The 18559-nt window shown below is 39.4% G+C and overlaps 2 protein-coding genes and 1 long non-coding RNA gene across 3 annotated transcripts; 1 reads left to right on the forward strand and 2 right to left on the reverse strand.

Moving 5' to 3' along the window:
* Positions 1 to 3076: 3076 nt before the first annotated feature.
* On the reverse strand, positions 3077 to 5707 carry LOC135336945 (uncharacterized). Its single transcript, XM_064532822.1, has one exon. The coding sequence runs from the start codon at positions 4407 to 4409 to the stop codon at positions 3300 to 3302; it is 1110 nt and encodes a 369-aa protein (XP_064388892.1). The 5' UTR covers positions 4410 to 5707; the 3' UTR covers positions 3077 to 3299.
* Positions 5708 to 9774: 4067 nt separating this feature from the next.
* Positions 9775 to 10448, forward strand: LOC135336989 (uncharacterized). Its single transcript, XR_010394991.1, has 2 exons — positions 9775 to 10189; positions 10289 to 10448. It is a non-coding gene; the product is annotated as an uncharacterized LOC135336989 (long non-coding RNA).
* Positions 10449 to 12790: 2342 nt separating this feature from the next.
* Positions 12791 to 17550, reverse strand: LOC135336920 (uncharacterized). The gene is made up of 2 exons (XM_064532798.1): positions 17472 to 17550; positions 12791 to 17356 (listed from the first exon to the last, which is right to left on the reverse strand). Exon 2 carries the CDS (start codon positions 17352 to 17354, stop codon positions 12990 to 12992), a length of 4365 nt encoding a protein of 1454 aa, XP_064388868.1. The 5' UTR covers positions 17355 to 17356; positions 17472 to 17550; the 3' UTR covers positions 12791 to 12989.
* Between the last annotated feature and the right edge of the window lie 1009 nt (positions 17551 to 18559).

The raw sequence follows: 18559 nt of genomic DNA on the forward strand, positions 1-18559 counted from the left end.
GAGCACTGCATGCTGACATTCTCTACAGTATAAACACAGCACAAACACCATGGCAAGGCTAAAGCGTTTAGCACTAAGTAGCTAGATTTAAATGGGCATTTATTGGAATGAACACATTCCGTTTAGTTTAAAGGTCACCAACTACCTACTTCGAAAGCTAAATAGGTATAGGCCTAGGTACAAGCCAACTACCTACTTCGAAAGCTAAATAGGTATAGGTAAGCCAACTACTTACTTCGAAAGCTAAATAGCTAAGCCAACTACCTACTTCGAAAGCTAAATAGCTAAGCCAACTACCTACTTCGAAAGCTAAATAGGTATAGGTAAGCCAACTACCTACTTTGAAAGCTAAATAGGTAAGCCAACTACCTACTTCGAAAGCTAAATAGCTAAGCCAACTACCTACTTCGAAAGCTAAATAGGTATAGGTAAGCCAACTACCTACTTTGAAAGCTAAATAGGTAAGCCAACTACCTACTTCGAAAGCTAAATAGGTAAGCCAACTATCTACTTCGAAAGTCAACTGCAAGTAGCTCTCAGGGCCACCGTACTATTTGAATGTTGTGGGTGAAGTGATTTTTATCCCACAATTCCATACATATAGCAGCACCGTGTGTATCAAGTTGCTATGACATACCAATCACAGTACTTAGTAACTATAGTGCTATAGGTAATTCACAAAGCATGCATGTGTGCAGTAATTATACGATTGCAATAAAATTCCTTGTGTCAGCCAGAGCTCATCACAGTCATCAGCCTCCCTCATGCAATCAGCTGATTTTCTTATTACTCATTATTGTGTCACATACTCTGTCACATGGAGCTACAGCTTCCATTTGTAAAAATGCTGATAGAATGGCTTGTTTTGAGTGCAACAACTAATGGAGGATCTGGCATAACCCTAGCTCCAACAGGCTATAGAGTCACGAGATAACTAACACAGTCACCTTTTATATGTTTTTTTATTTTGCTGTGTTAGTGGTTTTTTTTGTGGAATTTTAATAGATAATGAGTAATGAGATTTAATTTCATCTCCCTTCCTTGCATTTAATATTGCACAGAAACATTAATGTCATTGCAATGGCCTTAGGTGCTGAGCATTTCAGTCCTTCATACTCTGAAACCATGCATGCTCAGAACCGCTCCGATGTGATACTCATGCATGCAGTCGCAGTGCAACTTGATTATTTACATGAATTCGATTCAGGCTAGCTAGACGATACATTTACCACACAGGTTAACGCTGATTATAGCCAATGCATTGAATTTATTCATTGTACATTGCATCAAACACTTTCAGCTAGACTAAGACTATGGACCATGAATGTAGGAGGTAGCAGCACTACAAATTAATGGCTTCTGTATATAATACAATTTGGCTTCTGTTGGTGGAGTGACAGTATAGCTAGTCAAACTGAATCCTATACTGTTGATTGGCTATAGTTACTATAGTAAGCTATATTTAAGGCAGCTACATGTATGTAGTCTGTTCCTCCATTGTCAGCATCTTCGGGTGAGGTGCGGAAGCAGTAAAACATATGCACATGCAGGAACAATCAGAGGGTAGAGGGAATATTTGTTTAAGTGATAATTGAGCCATTATCACTAGATTTTTGCTGTGTTTTTTGAGTGAGTATAATTATATAGTATTATATTAGACACTATAGTAGTACATGGGAAAAGTGCCTCAGAGCAGGTATACCATGGAACTTAGTATACCTGCATGCAAATTTACTTAGTATACCTAATATTCTGTTGTCAAGTAATTGTAATTGTAGTCAAGCGGTTTGCGCATGCGCACTAGTATCTAAATGAGTTAGACACTGTTTTGTCAGTGTCCATCTTAACTATTATTTATACATGCTAGGATAATAAGTATAACACAGCGGCCATGAATGGGCCAATAACCGATTAGCCAAAGTATCAATATACATTCATTAAACGTTCTCATTATAATAATTATACCAATAGCGAAATACAAAGGTATATTGTGGATTATTCTCTCCTGTGGAATGCGTGGCTCCTAAAGAACGTGCAGAAAATAAATCTAAAGTGTCTATTCCTATATAGTGTGACAAAGCTTTGTACATGTCTCATTACAAACGACATGATGATCATTTCCACACTCTCATTCCAGTAAATGAAGAGCCTGGGTCTCAACTTGAAATGGATGGAAGTGATCAGACCCCTGATAATGGAGGCTACTCTGGTATGTTCGTACGGATGCTCTACCTGACGATCTCAGTGATGGATACATGCAATCCCACGTGGTATCACAAAATTATTGCATAATAATGGTATTGTTTGCATGAAAAATGTTGCGTACAAATTATGCTCAGATCCATCAAAACCCTTCTTTTAAAATGTGCATTCAAATTGAACAAACTGAACTAGCAACAGATACACAAGAGACATGTGTATATGCAGACAATGTTGAGGTTAAAGAAGAGCCCTTGATTCAAACTGTTCCCGCACTCCATATACTGGTATAATGACGGGCAAAATACTCGATGAACTTGCCGAGGAGGAATTCAAACTAGCCCATCGAAGTCAACTCCTTTCCATATCTCCATACGTTAAATTCAAAACTTCGTATTTACAAACCCCCAAGGGAAGATCAGACGATACCTACCAAACGTTATCTACTGGTCGTATCAATTCAAAGCCAAGAACTTATTCAAGTATGCCCAACGTCTGGAACTGAAATCGGACTCCACCACTTGCTTGGAAATGGGACTCACAAAGAGCACTGTACAGAGCACGGTTGGAATGGAATCTGGACGTGACAATCAGATCTAGACTTGGAACTGATCCCCACACAACCATCTTACAAGAGCGTGTCCAGTCATCCGTTCACTAGTTCTATTTTCCTCATTCAAATTAACCAACAGGAAAGCTGCACTGGCTGACTTTCGATCTTGAGCAGGTTACTATGATGAAGCAAACACGTTTCAAAACACCAGAAAAAACCATCTCTACCTGTATCTAGAAAATGTGTTCAGAAAATGTCGAGAGTTTGCAGTAGCGGAAGAAAAAAGCCCCCAGCCTCGTCTGAGACAGAGGTATCCATGGCAACTAACGGAGGCCCAAAGGCCATATATTATGTCTTTGCCAACATTTGTAGGAATCAGTATAAATCATATAACACAACCATTTTTGATTCTACATATCTAGTAACATAATTATAAACAATTACAGTAACTGATGGAAACTAATTATGGCCTACAAAATATTATTTTTAAGTTGTACATAATAATAAAAGTATAATTATGTTTATAACCTCATCTAAATAAGACAGTTCACACTTCATTTTTTATGAGGCTAATTTCTGTGTATGTAACAACAGGACAACGATTGACTCTTGGAGGGGGAGGGGCTGGTCTGTAGTCCTCTGTGGTGAGGGGGGCTAGATCATCCATGTAGGATAGTCTCAGCTGGTCCGGCCTTGTGGCTGGTCTGATGATGGGAGGAGTGATGTAACGATCAGGGTCAGCTTCTTCCACTGCTCCATCAGTGTAAGGTGGTGGGTCCTCAATATCTATTTGCTCAGCTTTAAGTTGCTCATTGTCATCGTTGGCTGCAAGCTGATACATTGCCATGGTGTTGTTAGATTGTCGGTTCTTTTTGTCTGCAGCACCAGTTCTCAAGTTCTTATCACATTTCTTTATCTTGGGCCATATTTTGGTCTTCTTTAGTATGAAGTGGTGGAAATGGTAGCTGATGATTGTCACAAAGAGAATGAAAGCTACAGACATTGAAACAATGGTCAGTGATTCTTGCTGTCGGTTTGTTTCAACAACATAGGAGGTGCCATAAGATAGAATGCAGAGATTAAGCAGAAATAACGTTTCTAGATATTCACTTAGTTGTTTTTTGTGTACTCGGTTGGTCAATGTTATCAGTCCAACTGATAAAACCCCAGCTGATAGCACAGGGAGAGAAGTATCTGGAGCCATGGCAGCTACTAGATTATGAGCAATCAGAGCAAAGAGGAGCAGTCCCACCCAGTAGCGATGCTTGGGAGTGAATGGAGCATGGTATGCATCCATGAAGCCAGTGTAATATGTGTTCTTGGTCCATATCATAACCTTGGAACAGCGTGGTAACCATTGTCCAAGGCAAAGCTGTACAGTGAACAAGCCACCAGCAATGAGGATTATGGCTGTAGCAACAAACTGAGGAATGTGTTTGGAAGTAAAGTATGGCATATTGCCGTCAAACAACCAAACAGTCTTGGTTGAACCGTCGGAATATTCCAAGACCCTGTTTTGTAGTGCAGCAACGATAAACCGTAAGAATTTAGAATAAGAGAGTAGGACGAGTGTGCCTAGGGCAGCAACTGGGTTCCTGTTGGAGAGGAGCTTTGCAAATAAGCTACAATACTTGCTTAAAATAATTATTAAGAACATTAGAAGAAACAAGTAAGTTGGAAAGACAAGCTAGTTGAAGAAGCACTTTTACTTGAGAGTTCATTCCATTGTAAAAGCACGTCTCGATTCCCAAGTCAAGATTCACCCATGATACGAAAACTATTAAAAAGTTGTTTAAATTAGGAAAGAAAATTGCTCTATTAGCAGCTACTATGTTGGCGTAAAAAATGAGGCCATGAATATTTCCAGTTGCTATAGTGATGTTGAGCACGAGAATTAAAGTAACTAGCAATATGCCAGCCAGCACAAATGGTATTAGTAGAAGAAGGTTAAGATTAGAGCATTCTTTACAGTTTGATGTAGCCAACACAAGACTTAGTCCTGGTTCACATTCTCCACACAGGACACCGCTTCGATTGTAGGCACACTGTTCGTTTCGGTTAATTAGACTGATGTTGACTGGTTTTTGTACGCAATAGTCAAGTGTACAGCTGCCAACAACATACCCTGTTCCATTGGTGGTATTTATGACTTCTATCCATGTGTTGTTATTTCTTTCCAGTGTTATGGCTCCATTTTCCTCAAAACAATTTGTTATCTGATATCTTTGTTGCAAGTCTGCATCACAGTCACACTTGCACTCAATATCTGATGTAATTGGCTGAAGTCCACTAGGGCATGTGCAGGGTTGAAAAGAAATATTAATAATTTGTCTTGAAATTCCCAAGTTGGTGCATGGACCCTCGGCATAGAGTTCCACCTGAGCAAAGCTGTCTTGTGAGAATACATTGTACTCTAATTCTGTGCACTGATTGCCAACTGATTGTTGTGTCTGTCCTTCTTTGAAACGATCAAATCCACTCTCAGTAATAACAGAACTCCGAATGGTGGCATTCATGGGATTTCCAATTTGGTCAACAGCCATAACACTGATTGTAAACATTTGTCCCTTTTTTGGAGAAACATAGTTATATTGACAAAAAATCACCTGAACAGGCCTAGAGGAGATTGATAGTGGCTCGATGGAGGATTTGACAGTTTTTTTTATGTAGTCCAATCCGTTTGAAGATTTATATTCAGCATTTTGACTTACTGTACACCTGTCCAACATACCTCCGTAGATGCCTGCTCCTGACTGGGTAGCTGTGTTATTAGTCATGAATGTGTTGAAGTAGTTTGGAGAATTGATGTCCAGTACCCCATGCAATTTAATTGTTTGAATGAAGCAGAGGCAGTCAGCAAAAATGGTGCGAGTAGCATCAGTTTCTATGGCCCCTACTCTGCAGGCACCACTATCTGTATCATCTGCCACAAATATCCCCCCTCCGTACTGAGCCAAGTTGTTGTTAATTATTAGCTTGACATATAATACATTGACATTCTTAAATTCTCCATTATTTTTAAATAGGTAGAGTTTCGAACTTTGCTGTAGATACACTCCACCTCCATTAGCGTTTGCTGTGTTTGAGTCAAGGTTGACATATGATCGAGTAAGTTTAATAGTAGAAGATATTGCATGTATACCTCCACCATTATTCTCAGCAATGTTGTGAGCAATCTCACTCTGATTATTTGGAGGAAGGGGCTGACCATCTGCATCTTCCATCTGCACTGATTGGAACTCAACTCCACTAGAATATGCATAAATCCCTCCACCATCCTTGTGTGCTGTGTTGTGATAGATCTTTATTGGCTCATTTACGAAGAGTGTACTCTCTCTCAGAAATATTCCTCCTCCAGAGGTAGCCGTGTTGTTGGTGATGATTATTTCTTCTGTGTTAATGTATATTTCACTCTGGTAAGCGCTGACGGCTCCACCCAACACACCATGATTGTTACTGAGTGTTGTAGGTCCATTAAACTCGATTCGACTATTGAAAGCATAAACGGGACGACCATTGTTACTGACAATATTCCTTCCAGTGAATGTTACGTTTGATTGCGAAATGTTCAAACTGCCCTTGTTATTAGTAATGTTGGTGTTATTAAATATCAAGTTGGATCTTAAAGCGTAAATTGCTCCACCCTCACCAGAACTGCTGTTTGTCACCATGCTGTCAGAGATGGACACATAACTACCTGAGTCAACATAAATCGCTCCACCATCGTCAGCTTTGTTGTTTGTCAGCTCACTGTCTGAGATGGACACACTACCTGAGTAAACACTAATCGCTCCACCTTGGACAGCACTGTTGTTTGTTAGCTCACTGTTGGAGATGGACACACTACCTGAGCCAATATTAATCGCTCCACCACGGAAAGCACTGTTGTTTGTCAGCGTACAGTTGGAGATGGACACACTGCCTGAGGCAATACCGATCGCTCCACCACCATAGTTAGCACTGTTGTTTGTCAGCGTACTGCCAGAGATGGACACAATGCTTGAGACAACAGCAATTGCTGCACCAAAGGAAGCTTTGTTATTTGTTATGTTACACCAAGTGATCACTACAGTACCAGATACCACTTCCACTGCTCCTCCGTTCTCAGCACTGTTGTAGTTGAACTCTGTGTTGTTGATCAGTGCGTTGTTTGATTCAATGTCAACTGCACCTCCATCATTTCTAGTGAACACACTATTTGTTATGTACACATCATCAGCCTCAACGTGCAGTGCCTGACCAATGTTGTTCATAAAGAGAGTGCTCTCAATTGTTGCAGTTTGAGTATTAGTAACCTTAACTATGTGGTTTTCTGCTTGATTGAGTAATACAAAGTCCATAAAGTAGCAGTCTTTGATGTAAACATCATTGGTACCATCAATGATCAAACCTTGATGTGAGTTTTGTGGTCCAACGAAACCCAAGCGTTCAATACTCAATTTAGTAATACTAACAAAACGTATCGTACCATTGCTATGGAATCCAACTACAGTGGTACTTGTGTTCTGGCCAGTGATTTGCAGATGTAAAAAGTTACGAATCAATAACTGCTCAGTTAACACATGATGTCCAGGTAGAAAGCTCAAGGTGAGATTGTCTCCACCAGAAAACAGGTCTGTTTGAACAAGCTGCTCGAGAGTGAAACAAGTTCCATTTCGATAGTCATGACAGAAGTCGGTTGAATCCACTGGCACAATGTGATAGTGCTCACTCCTGGTAACAGTAGCTAGGGTCAGTAGCACTAACCAGCTGAGAACACTTCTAGACAGCATGTCTGCATGCATGTGCATATATATGATGATGATTGTTGGTATGCTCCCAGAATATATATAGTTAAATAGCTGCATGTGTACATTGCACATGCACACCATAAATATATAAAGCTGATGGTAAACTGCTAATGGATTGGAAACAAAGCACTGTTGAGGTACCTACATGTATCCCCATAGTTTAAATGAGGCTCACTTTTCTAACATTCAAGGCTAGCTTGAATAATTCATGAGAATGGTTTTGCTGTCTGCTGCTGTGCTAAATATCAATGTTCACTTTATATTTGAGGCCACAGCACACTACATATATAGTTACACAGTCTTAGCGTATATCATATAGGTACAATAATTATATTACTATATAGGTACACAAGTATGAAGAAGCGCTCCATGTACCTCTATAGTTACGACGATCAAGATTATAATTTATTCAACTCACTTGTTTAATGGGCGCTGCACTCTCAGTTTCTGTTTCCCTACTTTTGCTAGTCAGCAAGCGCTCTTCTTTTATATCAACTAAAAAATCCAGCTGTTGGGAGTTTCCTGTTTGGAAACTTATACGTGTATACTTGTAAAAACATTCAGACCCCCCTCAGACCCCCCATGCATGCACATTATGAGATATGGTATACAGATACAACCAATACATGTCATTGATACATGTATACTTAATTGATTGCTTTTTTAAGTCAAATTATGGTCTCTTTCTATAATTATAACTGAATTAACCTGAGAAAATACCCAAGGGAATATATCTACATGCAGTATTTAATCTGCCATTTTATAGCCTGCCCTAATACCATTTAATATAGGCTACACAAGAGCTTCAAAATGCATCCTTACTTCAAGCTTATTGCATTATTATTGACAATGCCATTAAGTACATGACTGCATGCAGTGCAAAATTGTTGTTTTTGATTTTTTACCTGCAGCAGTTGGACTGTTAAGACATCGAGGCTTCTCCATTATGTTCAGTAACACATCACATGCATGATGCACTCAATGCATCAGGTCCCCTGTGTGCCCCCTTGGTGAGTACAGACCCCCACAGTGGCTGTATACAACGTATAACAGCCTGAGAATCATTTCTACCTGTGAGGCCCTGTTTTATGTCCCCCTATAATTATCTTAGTATATACTGTAAAAGTATATGATTGTACTGGCCTATAGCTGGTAACTAACAATTAATATAATAATAGATTTGTTACAGTGCATTGCTTGTTTTCTCATTCCAACGTTCTATACTACGACCACAACAACATATCTCTTAGAGAGTTCCTGCATCAATACTGCTTCAGGTGTGTGTGTGTGTGTGTGTGCGTGCCATAACTTTTTATGTAGATATAATAGTCATAGTGCTGTGCATGATCTGAGAAATCGTGCAACATGATTCTATTCTATATCCCATGGCATAAAGTCAGGTCTTGCAACCATATAACCATTTTGATAACCATTTTGTTGCCAACTGTTTAATATTTGAAGCCAGTCCACTTTATTCTACATCATGCAGGGTTAAGTGTATACAGTGATGGCATAATTGAACCTCTGTTTGCACTCACATGCAGATCATTGCCAGGTAGTTTTTTGAAATTCTATATAGTTTGGCAATTAAGGAAGGGAAGTTAAAACACACAAAGAACTATTATATAGGATATGCCCACATGCACTAGACACACACACATAATTATATGCACATTGCACATACAGGGAACAGAAACACATCATAATATCTGTCAAACTAAAATAAAATATGCAGCACAAATCCCATCTTTAACTATGCAAACACTGTATTAGCTATAACTGCTCATTTGAACCTCTTGCTTTTAGGATGTTGCCATGCAGTGCAGTTCTATCTCTGTCCACACCACACTCACACCACCTCCCACACCTCCCACACCTCTCACACCTCTCACACCTCCCACACACACACACATGCACACACACACACACAGGCTGGACATGGGTTGACCTGTTGGATGTACTCGTTCCCCAGAGGACTATTCGTATCACCACTCCTCGTCGAACTACCTACATGGACTTCAAGACAGAAATTTAAAGAATGTGAGAACATTATTTTATGTGTTTGAGTGTGTGTATTCAACTGCTATGATTATGAACTTATTTCCCAGTGCACATCATGATCATACATATAGGGCATGCGTTTAAGTATATCTCACGAGTCAGTGCACGTGAAATGTGTTTTATGGTGGTCACCCTTTGGGCAGACCAACAGTGGTTGTAATATAAGAAATTGGCTTGTTTGCACAGATTGCTATATATGCTATATAGGGAGATTTTGAAGTGGCTAGATCACAAACAGTATAGTTGGCAGCCTCAATGGCCATGTATTCATATGTGGTGTGAACCTTCATATGCAGCTTGATGTGGTGTGCTTATACACAAATGTTGTAACCACACCATGCACGTTCTGTTAGACAAACTACTCAGGCGTATATATAAGGCAGAGCAAGATGCGCTGAGGTCAAAGTTGAGGCAACTGAAGGACCTGGTTTTACTCGGATGTCCGTTTTACTCCAAAGAGGAGGCAGGAAAAGATGACATGAAGATTGACCATGAGATAGAGGCTAGTATTATCGGTAACTTTCAAGACAGCAATTGCAGACCTCAAGAAATGTATTGCAGACCTGGTGGACTGCTGGAATATAAAGTGAGTGGGAAAATTCTGAGTTCTTAATCCACGCCCCACACCTAACCACCTTCCTCCCCCTCACTCATTCTACCACCCCCACACCTCCCCCCCCCTCAGTGACTAGTGCCTCTCCCCCTACAGGCTGCTTATAACTTTATTAAGACCAACGCTCCTGGAAGATAGAATGATGTACTGTTAACAATCATCACTGTGTTTTATAAAGTTGTTTATTTGTGTATGTGCATTCAATAAGCATATTGACATCTTGACTTTCAAATATAGTATAATACATCATCTAATTCTAAATAGCAGTAATTATTAGTTCTGAGAATACATAAAGTATAGCCAGTTCTTCTCTTGTGAGACTGTTCATACGGCTGCATCCGTGGTAGTCAGGCTGAACCATGTCAATGGATGAACAGTTACTAGATTCGTACCATCTACTTGTATTTGACCATCATCTACTTGTATTCGGTTGTCAACATTTTGACCACGCTTAGTACGGAAACTGTACCACATGTACCCAAGCACACAGTAGGGGTAAATAGCTGATAAAGTGACTACTATGATCAGGCCAATGTTGGTATCTTTTGCGCAGAGATAAGAAAAAATAAGCAGTGCTTAATATAGTAACTATGAAGTACATCTTCTTGCAATTAGTTTCCTTCAAACACAAAACCAAACAAGTAGAAATACATAACCAATCAAAGTTAAGAGCGTTGCTGCAGGAATGATTACAGAGGCCGCACTTACACCACTTCGATCTAATCCAATAAACGGTAGAGGCACAACAGTTGTTAAGAGCAGGAACACCACTTCCAGTATCACTTGTTGTTTGGGTGTACGATTTACACAACACGGCTGTCTTCTCATACAGCAGCTGCACGTTTGAGCACATAGTTTCCATAGCAAGATGGAGTAAGCTGTAAAGCTTAGAGCAGAAGAAATCCAAATTAGATATCCTAATCCCTCACTAGAGACTTGTAGACTAACTCTACATCTGTACATGTGATCAGGTCGATGTATACTCGACATCATCACTAAGCCTATTGCTAATCCTACCAGCAATGTTGTAGCAACAGACAAGTAGACAAATAATCTCACGAGGAAATTGGTCTTCTTTCGACAGATGAAAGCAATGTTTAAAACCAGTCCGATGATACTGAATAGAAGTTCTAGAGAAAACAGCACTATCATTGCCAATATCAACTTGGAATTAATTTCATATTGCGATAAACTTTCTTGACAATCATACGTCTCATTGTTATAATAGTCAATAGAGAGATTATACTCTAGGAAATCATTTGGTACGTTCATCTTGAAGCACTTGATAGCTAAATAAAATTCCAATCGCTGGGTGAGCAATTCATTCCATATATAGGTCTGTGTGTATCCAATTGTTTGATACAAATCAGGGCGCTAAGTAAATTCACGGAGCGTGTGTTCAGTAATTAATTATAGGCATGCAGTGCTGAGCATGTCAGTTCTTCTCTGCTCATATACCCATGCATAAAATACTATCATGCAGGCCGGTACGATATTACACAAGAATGACATACTAATATTTTTTTATATGCTCTATATTTTCTACGGACACTGCCCAATCGACAAATTGAATTGTATGACCGATGACTATATCCACTCACACAGGAGTACCTGGTGGGAAAGATGACAAATACTCAAGACTCACACCTACAGTGTCAAATACATAATATAGCTAAGACTCAAAGACAGGAATTTCAACCAGAAGCACTGTCCCAGTGGTTCCGTTGGATGGTGCATATCATTTGTATCGTATCCAGTGGTGACCTACATCGACTGGACTATATGTACAACCCTAAGAAAGATCATCAGACGTTCTTCCACTACAAGTTCTTCATTGAGAGTGATCGGGCGGTGATGGACTGTGCACTGCTGAGGAAGAGCTCCTCAGGAGAAACAGAGAAGAGTGTTTGAGAGACAATAATTATAGGCAAGAAGTCTATTTCTTCCGATTTTATTTTATTTTATTATTTATTAGAAGAAATTATAGGCAAATAGTCCTATTTTTGTATCTGTACTTTGATCATGTCATTACATCATTTAGGTGTTTTTCATGTTTTGGCTAATCAGCTATTGGCCTATAATTATGGCCTGTGCATGTGGTAGGTATAAACTTATCGTACAGCCTGAATCAAATTAATGTAATTGATAGCTGAAGGGAACTCTATTGGAGTTTCCATTGAGTATCACATTGGAGCAATTTTGAACATGGTAGATTATTATTAAACGAACTTATCATGAGGATGACTATATCCTTATATACAAGTATTATTAAATTACTATAATAATTGTCCTGTTTTGTCAGATTGTAAAGCTTAGAACGGTAGCAATCCATTATTATATATACTAATCCAAAAACATGTATTCCAATAAAATAATCACAAGTTTCAGGTATACTCGTCACCAAGCTTAATCCTACCAGCAATGTTGTAACCACAGACAAGCAGACAAATAATCTCAAAAATATTTGTCTTCTTTTGACGATAGTAACATGTCTTGTTAGCCAACATAATTATTGTACATGTATATAATTCAGTACAAAAATCATAATTTCTAATACATGTATACATACTTTGTTTCTACAAAAAAACCTGTCTCTAGTAACAATTGCAGTACTCAGGTGTATTAAGGCACGCCCAGAATTAATAAAAGCCAACGTCACATACATTGATCAATATTAAACATAGTAATTGCACATTTTGTAATTTTAATGCCTACAAACATAAAGGTTGCATATAAAGGGTATAATGTTTACACCTCAGCTAAATAAGGCAGTTCACACTTCATTGTGTGTGGGGGCGATTTCTGTGTGTGTAACAGCAGGGCGATGGTTTACTCTTGTAGGGGGAGGGGCTGGTCTTCTGTAGTCCTCTGTGGTGAGGGGGGCTAGTTCATCCATGTAGGATAGTCTCAGCTGGTCCGACCTCATGGCTGGTCTGATAATGGGAGGAGTGATGTACCGATCAGGGTCAGCTTCTTCCACAGCTCCATCAGTGTAAGGTGGGTTCAAGGTGTCTCTTTGTTCATAATCATCTACTGCTTCAAGAAAATCATCTTCATCATTCTCATTGATTACCAGATCATACATTTCCCGGGTATTGTTAGTTCGTCGGAGTCTAATATCTGCAACACCTACTTGTAAGTTCCTTTTGATACTCTTAACGACATTCTTTATCTCGAGCCATATTTTGGTCTTTTTTAGTACGTAGTGGTGAAAATGGTAGCTGATGATTGTCACAAAGAGAATGAAAGCTATAGACATTGAAATAATAGTCAGCATTTCTTGCTGTCGGTGTGTTTCAAAAACGTAGGAAGTGCCATAGGATAGAATGCCAAGATTAAGCAGAAATAATGTTTCTAGATAGTTACTAAGTTGCTTTTTGTGTACTTGGTTGTTCAATGATATCAGTCCGATTGCAATACACCCAGCAGATAGTACAGGGAGAGACGTGTCTGGAGCCATGGCAACTACTAGATTATGAGCAATTAGAGCAAAGAGGAGCAGTCCCACCCAGTAGCGATGCTTGGGAGTGAATGGAGCATGGTATGCATCCATGAAGCCAGTGTACTTTGTGTTCTTAGTCCATTTCATAACCTTTGAACAGCGTGGTAACCATTGCCCAAAAAAGAGCAGTACAGTGAACAATCCACCCGCAATGAGGATAATACCAGCAGCAAAAAACTGAGGGATGTGTTTGGGAGTGAAGTATGGCACATTGCCGTCGTACAGCCAAACAGTCTTGGTGGATCCATCGGGATATTCCAAGACCCTGTTTTGTAGTGCAGCAATGATAAACCGTAAGAATTTAGAATAAGAGAGTAGAACGAGTGTGCCTAGGGCAGCAACTGGGTTCCTGTTGGAGAGGAGCTTTGCAAATGAGTCAAAGTACTTGCTCAATATTATAATAAGAAACATAAGAAGAAACAAGTAAGCTGGGAAGATAAGTTGAAGGAGCACTTTTCCTTGAGAGTTCATCCCATCATAAAAGCATGCCTCGATTCCTAGGTCAAGATTCACCCATGATACAAAAACTGTTAAAAAGTTGTTTAAACTAGGAAAGAAAATTGCTCTATTAGCAGCCACTATGTTGGTGTAAAAAATGAGGCCATGAATATTTCCAGTTGCTATAGTGATGTTGAGCACGAGAATTAAAGCAACTAGCAATATGCCTGCCAGCGCAAATGGTATTAGTAGAAGAAGGTAAAGATTAGAGCATTTTTTACAGTTTGACGTAGCCAACATAAGACTGAGTCCTGGTTCACATTCTCCACACAGGACACCGCTTCGATTGTAGGCACATTGTTCGTCAGGATTACTGAGACTGATGTTGACTGGTTTTTGTACGCAATAGTCAAGTGTACAGCTGCTAACAACATACCCTGTTTCATTGGTGGTATTTATGACTTCTATCCATGTGTTGTTATTTCTTTCCAGTGTTATGGATCCATTTCCCTCAAAACAATTTGTTATCTGATATCCTAGTTGCAAGTCTGGATCACAGTCACACTTGCACTCAATATCGGACTGAATTGGCTGAAGTCCACTAGGGCATGTGCAGAGTTCAAAAGAAATATTAATAAACTGTTTGGAGATTCCCAAATTGTTGCATGGACCCTCGGCATAGAGTTCCACTTGAGCAGAGCTGTCGTGTGAGAATACATTGTACTCTAATTCTGTGCACTGATGGCCAACTTTCTGTTCAGCCTGTCCTTCTTTAAGACGACCAACTCCACTCGTAGTGATAACAGAGCTGCGAATTGTGGCATTCTTTGGATTTTCAACTTGGTCAATAGCCATAACACTGATTCTAAATGTGTGTCCCTTTCTTGTAGAAATAATATTATAGTCATTTTTGCAAAAAATTACCTGAACAGGCCTAGAGGAGATTGATAATTTGGTGGAGGATTTTATGGTGTTATTTATATAGTCCAATCCAGATCCATTTGAAGTATCATATTCAGCATTTTGACTTGCTGTACACCTGTCCAACAAACCTCCGTAGATGTCTGCTCCTGACCTGGTAGCTGTGTTGTTAGTCATGAATGTGTTGAAAGAGTTTTGAGACATTTTTTGATAGTGATCCCCATACAATTTAATTGTTTGAATGAAACAGTCAGCAAAAATGTTTTGAGTTGCATCATCTTCTGTGGCCCCTCGTCTACAGGTATCACTTTGTGTGTCATCTGCCATGAATATTCCACCTCCGTACTGAGCCAAGTTTTTGTTAATCATTAACTTGACATAAAATCCATTTCCACGCTTACTTTCTTTATTTTCTTTAAATAGGTACAGTTTGGAACTTTGTTGTAGATACACTCCACCTCCACTAGCATTAGCTCTGTTTGAGTCAATGTTGACGTGTGATTGAGTAAGTTTAATAGTTGAAGACACTGCATAAATACCTCCACCATTCTCAGCAATGTTGTGAGCAATCCCACTTTGTTTATTTGGAGGAAGTGAATAACCATATGCACCTACGATCGGCACTGATTGGAACTCAACTCTGCTAGAATATGCATAAATCGCCCCACCATCCTGGTGTGCTGTGTTGTGATAGATCTTTATTGGCTCTTTTACAATGAGTATACTCTCTCTCATAAATATCCCTCCTCCGTAGGTAGCTGTGTTGTTGGTGATGATTATTCCTTCCGTGTTAATATATATTTGACTCTGGTCAGCGCTGATGGCTCCACCAAACACACCACGATTGTTACTGAGTGTTGTAGGTCCATTAAACTCGATTCGACTATTGAAAGCATAAATGGGACGACCATTGTTACTGACAATATTCATTCCAGTGAATGTTACATTTGATTGTGAAATGTTCAAACTGCCTATGTTATTAGTAATGTCAGTGTTGTTGATGATTAAGGTGGAAGATTGGAAGACATCAATTGCTCCACCCTCTTTAGCAACGTTGTTTGTCAGCGTACTGTTGGAGATGGACACACTACTGCCTGAGTCAAAAATTGTAATCGAACTACCTAAGTCAGCTCTGTTGTATGTCAGCTCACTGGATGAGATGGACACACTGCCTGAGACAATATCAATTGCTCCACCAACGTGAGCTCTGTTATTTGTCAGCTCACTGTTGGAGATGGACATACTACCTGATTCAACATAAATCGCTCCACCATTACCACCATAATAGTCAGCACTGTTGTTTATCAGCTTACTATTGGAAATAGACACACTACCTGAGCCCAAAAAAATGGTTCCACCTCTATAGTGAGCACTGTTGTTTGTTAGCTCACTGTTGGAGATGGACACACTGCCTGAGCCAACAATAATCGCTCCACCACCCCAGTAAGCTCTGTTGTTTGTCAGCTCACTGTTGGAGATGGACACACTGCTTGAGACAACAGCAATGGCTCCACCAAACTCAGAACCTTTGTTATTTGTGAAGTTACACCAAGTGATCACTACAGTACCAGATACCACTTTTACTGCTCCTCCATTCTCAGCACTGTTGTAGTTGAACTCTGTGTTGTTGATCAGTGCGTTGTTTGATTTAATGTAAACTGCACCTCCATCATTTCTAGTGAACACACTATTTGTTATGTACACATCATCAGCCTCAATGTGCAGTGTGTGACCAGTGTTGTTCATAAAGAGAGTGCTCTCAATTGTTGCAGTTTGAGTATTAGCAATCTTAACTATGCTGGTTTCCACCTGATTGAGTAATACAAAGTCCATAAAGTAGCAGTCCTTGATAGAGACATCGTGGGCACTGTCGATGATGATGACACTTTGATCAAAGTTTTGTGGTCCAAAATTTGCTTGAACAAAACCCAAGTTTTCAATACTCAATTCAATAATACTAACAAAAAGTATCGTACTATTGCTATGGAATCCAACTACTGTTATAGATCTATTTGTGTTCTGGCCAGTGATTTGCACATGTGAGAAGTTACGAATCAATAATTGCTGGGTTAACACATGATCTCCAGGTAGAAAGCTCAAGGTGAGATTGACTCCACAAGATAACAGGTCTGTTTGAACAAGCTGCTCGAGAGTGAAACAAGTTCCATTTCGATAGTCATGACACAAATCGGTTGAATCCACTGGCACAATGTGATAGTGCTCACTCCTGGTAACAGTAGCTAGGGACAGTAGCACTAGAATACTTCTAGACAGCATATCTGAGATTGTATGAGATGATTGTTGGCATGTTAATTATTCTGCTTCAAGAATGGTTACATCTACCTATACTGTACAATGCATGCATCCATATACACTATAGTAACTGCAACTTACTTGTTTAATGGCTTTATTTCTATACTTTTGCTAGTCAAACAAGCTCTTTAAATATTGTGTCTTAGTGATTGCACATCCCATGCACTTAGGGGAGTTTGAAAGCACACATGTTGGCATGGTCATTTGTTTTGTATGTTATCTGGCCTATATACGGGTAGACTCGGTACTTCCCATGTGATTCTTTAGGATAAGGGTCCAGCTGTCGGAAATAGCTATCCTGTTAGAAGCTTAAATGTAAAAGCATATGATACATATCATCGATAATTGTGTTGTACTTTTGGTATTATTTCTTAATAAAGTAATGAATGGCCTGAAGCTATAATTATTGCCAAACTGGGTGTTTCAAAATACCAAAGTCCATGATATACCGTCTTGTTCTATACCATGTACAAAATGTAGTTTAGTGGGCCATAATTAATTGCATTCTTATTCCAATGCAAGTTGCATGTAATAATAATTATGTACATGTAAGATGCCTATAATTATAATTGATATTTCCCTTGCAGCATGCAGTTAGATTGTTTTAACCCAACCATGCAGCATGCATCCAAACTTATCAGTAACATATCACATCAAGTCATGGTGGACTCAATCACCATACAAGTATAATTATACAGACCTCCCACAGTGGCTGTCTGCATACAATGCAAGGTATAGTAAAACAGCATGTACATGTACACAGGCACAATCAGAAGGTAGAGTGAAGTTGAGTTATTGTGTCACAATTGCTATATACTGTTTCAATCTCTTTCTTTTTGAGTGGGTTTATATGCTGGGATTATACACGTTGTTGCGATCATTAACATAACTATGCATGAATGCAGTAACACTCATTACACGAAGAAATATTGTGCAGGAGATTGTGATGAAAATTGTGTGTACAGGAATAACTACTTCCCCAATCCCCACCCACGCACAGTGTTCCGATATAGAAAGCAATTTGCACGACAGCTGAGGATGACTACACCCTCGTCACATATGAGGTGAGTGGTCAGCTTCTCCCACTCCCTCAGTGACTAGTGCCCCTCCCCCCTACAGGCTGCTTATAAGACCATGCAATGCTCCTGGAAGATAGAATGATGTCATCA

Source organism: Halichondria panicea, chromosome 6 (assembly GCF_963675165.1).
Source record: "Halichondria panicea chromosome 6, odHalPani1.1, whole genome shotgun sequence".
NCBI lineage: Eukaryota > Metazoa > Porifera > Demospongiae > Suberitida > Halichondriidae > Halichondria > Halichondria panicea.